Source organism: Polistes fuscatus, unplaced genomic scaffold, assembly GCF_010416935.1.
Source record: "Polistes fuscatus isolate 324 unplaced genomic scaffold, CU_Pfus_HIC Scaffold1, whole genome shotgun sequence".
In the NCBI taxonomy this organism is placed as follows: domain Eukaryota; kingdom Metazoa; phylum Arthropoda; class Insecta; order Hymenoptera; family Vespidae; genus Polistes; species Polistes fuscatus.
Window position 1 is genome coordinate 9,144,179 of NW_025112997.1, and position 6,000 is coordinate 9,150,178.

The window sequence follows — 6,000 nt, forward strand, 5'->3', positions numbered from 1 at the left end:
TCAAATTTTTCACATCTTTCATCAGAGAAGAAACGATATCGACAACATGTTTCATGCATTACACGTTTAGTATATATGTATTTTGTATGTATGTACATGTATATCTATGTACAATATATATATACATACATAAATACGTATGCACTGGATTATTCTCCACAAGTACAAGGTAAAATACGTATGTAAGAATAAATTTATATCCGAAAATCGGAAAATTTAAGTTTATAATTTTTAATGCCGAAATTATATATATACTCGATTATAAAGAGAAAAAGAGAATAGGAAAAGGGTGGAAAGACAGAGACAAATAGACAGGCGATGAAAAATAAGTTGGACAATGAGCTTCTGTTGAGAAAAATGGGAACTTGACTAGCCAAATACAAGATTTTTTAGAGCTACAAAGTGTTTTAAAAGGTTACCGACAAATTTTAGCGAAAGGATCAAACTAGAACAACTTTCGACTAATAAACGACGTTCTTCCAAATTAGTCTCAGTCAGTACAAGCCTTTTAATGTAAGAACTACATTTAGATAATTATTCTTTCGCACAAGTAATTATTTATATATATCCTCTTGGATAGCGGCTATTCGAATTTGTCGTGGAAGACCTAAATATATAATGCAATGTACGAAATTAACGTTGTTCCCCGAGATACTAGTGAACTATTGAAAATATATTGGATGATGTTTTTGTTCAGAAATTGTTCTCGGTATAGGTATTCAATTTCATATGTATTTTTAGTGACTGTGCTATAGATAAAATACATATCTCGTAATTCTTTATAAGCATATAGTACCATACTGTATATACCAATAGGAGAAAGCAATTATCTTTAACTTAATAATAAGAACAACCCACGGACCTTTACACTCACGATTAATAAACACACGTTAATAAATGAAAAAACAACTTATTAGTTTACTAAATATTACATACTCTACGCAAAGAGCTGTATGCTTTATCTACTCTACCAATAACCAAAGAAATGCCGCTTCGTAATATTCGACAACGTCTATAATTGTTTACATTCTTAATAATAAGTCTTTTATTAACCCAGAATTACTTCGAATGATTTTTAATTCGAAAGTTGCTCTATTTTCTATTTCTCCACATGCTACTTAAATTTGCCAGTAACCTTTCGAAACACATCGTATACGTCACACAGCCAATAATATAGGATAACAAGTATATAAATATGTTTATACATATGCATCATAAAAATGTATCTTAACCCTAGATTACGATAGTATTGTAAAATTTATGATCTCAAAATTCAAATTTATTGGAAATTGACAATTAGACGCTCGTGAACCACTTTGCCTATTTTACAATATGCTAAATCTGACAATTATAAATCTATATGTTATTTATGTTTGCAATAATATAATATTTGATATAAGAAAAGAAGTTTATCCAGGCAGGATTTTATCCTGAAAATGGCAGAAGACGTCTTAAATGTGCATATGCTTGAAAAATTCAATACCCCGATTTTACCACATGATTTCAAAGAAATTCTACAAATTGAACAAAATGCTGAGATAATTGAGCATTAAGTAGATCTGTTACGAAAAATTTGTGCTCTGTATCCTTCAAAATTAAGAAACAGTTAATTTTTGTTTTTTTGTAAACAAAACTATATGTCGTGCACATAATGTTAACGTTTGTCTTTGCTGTGCTTTTTAATTGTATCGATCATTTTTGAAACTGTAACTCTTTCAAAGTGTAAGTGTTCCAAAGATTTGTTCCAAAAAATCAATAAAAATATTATTTTGTCAAGTTACACAAGTTTTTTTTTTGAGTAGTAAATTTACGGAAGTTTAACTTACAGTAAGTATCATAATCTAGGGTTAAATATTTAACGATAAACTAAATAAAATTATAAAATAAAAAACTAAATGAGAAATCTATCTATAATAAAGTCTAAAAATATTAGCGAGAAGAAAAACCATTAATTAATACTATATTACATGAGTTACTACGAAGTTACATGAATTTTTAGGAAAATGAAGAGAAATGCAAAACGCTTTCGCATTATCCCAGTAGATAGAACATATATACTTAATTTAAATAATTAAAAATCATATTCGAAGATCATATCTATTTTATCGGCACGTGCGACGTAAGTGACTCTTTTGAATGGCTTTAACATGTGCCTCCTTTTTTTCTAACTGGAATACGGATCGATCAGACACGACGAACAACATATACATGAATAAGCGATAGATTGACGAGGAATCATTAATCAGAACACGAATAAAAAGGGACGCAGTATTTAATCTAACGACTTCGATCTGTCTAATCTACGTTTACTTTCAAAATCAGAGTCGGCATTCGTTCTCGTCGCGGCAGAAACGAAGGACCCCGCTATCACATTATTGGATGGATTTGATTGAGGACTTGTAGCGACGTCCGTAAGAACGCGTTTTACGAAATTATATTTCCTTTTTGCATTCTCAGACAAAGCTAAAGTCGTTCGCACGAAGATCCTTTCGTGAGAACCTAAAAAGTCCCTGGCTTCTTCTTCCTCGTCGTCCTCCTCTCCTCTTTCTTCTTCATTCTGCTCATCTTGATCATACTTTGAACCGCTGGCATATTTGCCGACGACTTTGAATAATCCACCAGAGTTATTTCGGCCAACCTCGATCTCATCCGGTTTCTCCGTTGTACTTGAATGAACGACCGAGAAAAATTCATCTACGTCGTCATCCTTCATGTTCTCCTTCCATACTTGCTGACGGTACTTTCCGTATCTATCATTCGATGAACACTTCTCAAGCTTCATGTGTCCGCGCACCTGCGAAACTGTATACTCCGCATTCTCACAAGCATCTCTTAAAACCTTCCGTTCTCTTGAGTTGCTCGAATCAAATTCAGGTTTAAGCGTATTGCCTCTTCTTGAAATACTATGAACAATCGGTGGAAATTCAAAAGTGTCAATTGGCGAAAGTGTCGTCGAACTCCGCTCCTGTCGCAAAGGAGAAACACAGTAATTCTGTCTTACAATGGCAGCAGAACTACCGACAGCGTTCTCCGCCGGACAATACGACGGAAAACGAACGTACGCTGCGTTCTCCTGTGTACAATCCTCAGTGTTGCTTGGTTGAGAATTCACTGAATCATTTACACACTGCTGCATGGACTGTTGACTACGCGAATCCGAATTCATTAGGACGGGATTCAATCTCGCCGGACTGCACGGATAAGCGAAATATGAAGGTACACTCGGATTCGTTATCACGTTGCTTTCTGCTTCCAAGTTCAATCTGGTAGCTCCTACTTCCGGTGACGTGGGCGTCGATAATGTCTTCCCCCGAGTTTCAGCAATCACCGTTTCGTAACTCGGTGGGGGACCATACAATTGATAGTAGGGACAATTGGCGTCGTTTAGCACTACATTCATATTTTGATAGTGTGTTGACGTCGTAGCGTTCCCATTGAAATTAAGAGATGTTCCATTCCTTTGAGGACCTAATGAAAAATCTCTCCTTTAGAAAATACCGTCTTGATATACCAACGATCGATTTCTCACGGTCCATCAACCGTTATAAACATTCCCAGAAAACTATTATAGATAATGACCTTTGAACTTAAATGCAATAAGTAATAACGGCCGGTAGATTGTTAAATGTTAATTCCATTGCTTTCTGTGAGAAAACCAAGAAGTATGAAAAGATGATATCGAACGTGTGTAATTCTATCGACGAAATATCAAATTAAAAAATAATTTCATGAAGCATTAGTATTCAATAACTAATAGAAATTAAGTCGAAAAAAGATTTACTAGCCTTTCCACATACGATGTAATAGAACGGTGTTTCTTGCTGAATTGTAAGAAATACGAGCTTGTTGTGGTTGACAAGTTTGACCTCGAAGCGTACTTTGTGTTCTCGAATTAGAAGGTCTGCTTGGAATGGCTGATGCCGCGGCTCTATATCTTCCCTGTAACCTGTATCGATACCACCAACCACCTCCGGAACACACCAAAAACATAATTATAACTAAGATCCTAGAAGAAAATGAAAAGATTAGAGTAACGCGAGTGTAAATTTTTATTTAAAATTATTACAAATTCACGCACCAATAATACCATAAATGATGAAAATGAAGTCCAGGAGACACACAGCAGCCGAAGGCGCAACAATATTCACTTCTAGAACACCTGCGACAAAGATAACCTTCGTAAAACTTTAACGCTTATAATTTCTATTTGAACAAATCATACTCCTTTGTTAAAAAATAATTTCTTTTAAAGAAAATCAAATACATGCAGATTAAAACATGTATCGATCTTGTACAATGTTCATATATCATTATAATATATATATAAGCATATATATATATAAACTTTATAAATTATATACGTATAAATAAAAATTTTTAAATACACTAATTACTAAGAGTAACGTGTAAAACGTGTATATAACTCACTCATAATATTTTCTTTGATCAGGCATTTCAGAGGCACAGAATTTGGCTTCTGCCTAAAAAAAATTCTATCATCAATTACAATCTGATAATCAAAATAACAGTATATGAAACCCAATGTGTTTTAAGGGATGTAGTATCATATTTCTTTGTTTGCTGTAATATATTTACAACAAACCAATGCTTAATGACTGTTTTATTTATGAACGAATTTGAACAAAATGGAATATTTTTGTTCTTTCGCAGAGAATGTTTTTTTTTTTATAAATACTTCGATAACCATTTTCTTTATAGCAATGAAACGATCAAGCTTGATTAAAATAATAAAATCACTTATAGTGTAACATAACTTACATAAATTAGACATTTAGATGTTCCTATGAATATCGCCAATTTTCTCTTTGTGCTACCAGTCATTTTGGTGAAAAACATTTATTACATTTGCCCACAATCAAAAATAATACGGATTCGTGCTATGTTTTGACATAATCACCTCCGACTGTCATGTGCACACAACATTGCACACCATTTATTGATTTCAATTTCGGGACCAATCATGACGTCAGTCAAGCAGTGCAGCCAACATAAATAATTATTCTTACAGATTTCATTATTATCGATGGTCGATTTAAAAAAGTATATACTTATTTTAAATTCTATTTGAATTTTATTATTGTAAAATGTACAAAGAAAATAATAAATATGAAAGGACAAAGTTTTTTATTCCTTTAATTATTCAATATTTATTTAATAATATTTTAAAAATAAGTCTAATCTCTTAATATCTCCAATCCATCTTGTTTATCTTTTTTTACACGATTTTGAAATAACACGACTCACCAATATACTTTTTTACACAAATGTTTTGTTCTGTAACAAAAACAATAACCCCAAAAAAAATATTTTTTAATTCTACTTTTGACAGTGTAATCAGAAGACGGTCTGTTTATGCACACACATGTATAAGTAATTTGATCTACTTCATAACTTGTTTACTTTGTATTCTGGAGTTATGGGGAATACCCGAATTTTATAATCATTTTTTTGTTTATCTCGTTGTACTTCAACTTAAACACAGCATTTCGTTCTTCAGTATAATATTTTATGTTAAAGTGTTCGCTTCGTAGGATACAATAAATAATTTCAATAAAGTTCTAAAAATTGATGTTCAAATTAAAGTTTTTATTAATTCGATGGTGAAATTTCTAATATAATTTGTGTTGATAATAACATTTTACTATTAAAAGAGGTAATATTTTTTGTGTTAATTTTTCGGTTTAGAAAAGTTCTATTAGCAATATTATTTTACATCGTTTTATTTTAATATGAAAATATTAAATGAAAATGTGTAGAGTTTTTTCATCTTACACGATTTTTTAAATTTTTACAGCATTTCCCCAAGTTTACCATATGTCACATGTATTTTTTTACATAAATTTTTTTGCACGATTTTCTAAGGAACGTATCTACCGTGTAAAAAAAAGAGGTAGGTGTATACCTATCGTAAAAATACAATATAAAATGTTAATAATTATTTATTATACATATTTTATCTTAGAATTTATATCATATTTC

At 31.6% G+C, this 6,000-nt stretch overlaps 1 protein-coding gene across 2 annotated transcripts; it reads right to left on the reverse strand.

Moving 5' to 3' along the window:
- Positions 1-2,130: 2,130 nt before the first annotated feature.
- LOC122522884 lies at positions 2,131-4,959 on the reverse strand. Of its 2 annotated transcripts, none has more exons than XM_043644244.1 (5): positions 4,780-4,959; positions 4,429-4,481; positions 4,079-4,159; positions 3,786-4,006; positions 2,131-3,468 (listed from the first exon to the last, which is right to left on the reverse strand). In XM_043644244.1, the coding sequence occupies exons 1-5, from the start codon at positions 4,855-4,857 to the stop codon at positions 2,273-2,275; spliced, it is 1,629 nt and encodes a 542-aa protein (XP_043500179.1). In that variant the 5' UTR covers positions 4,858-4,959; the 3' UTR covers positions 2,131-2,272. The 2 variants fall into 2 exon arrangements, with proteins under 2 accessions (XP_043500179.1, XP_043500188.1); XM_043644253.1 differs by having other exon boundaries at positions 4,429-4,477; positions 4,780-4,958.
- Positions 4,960-6,000: the final 1,041 nt, after the last annotated feature.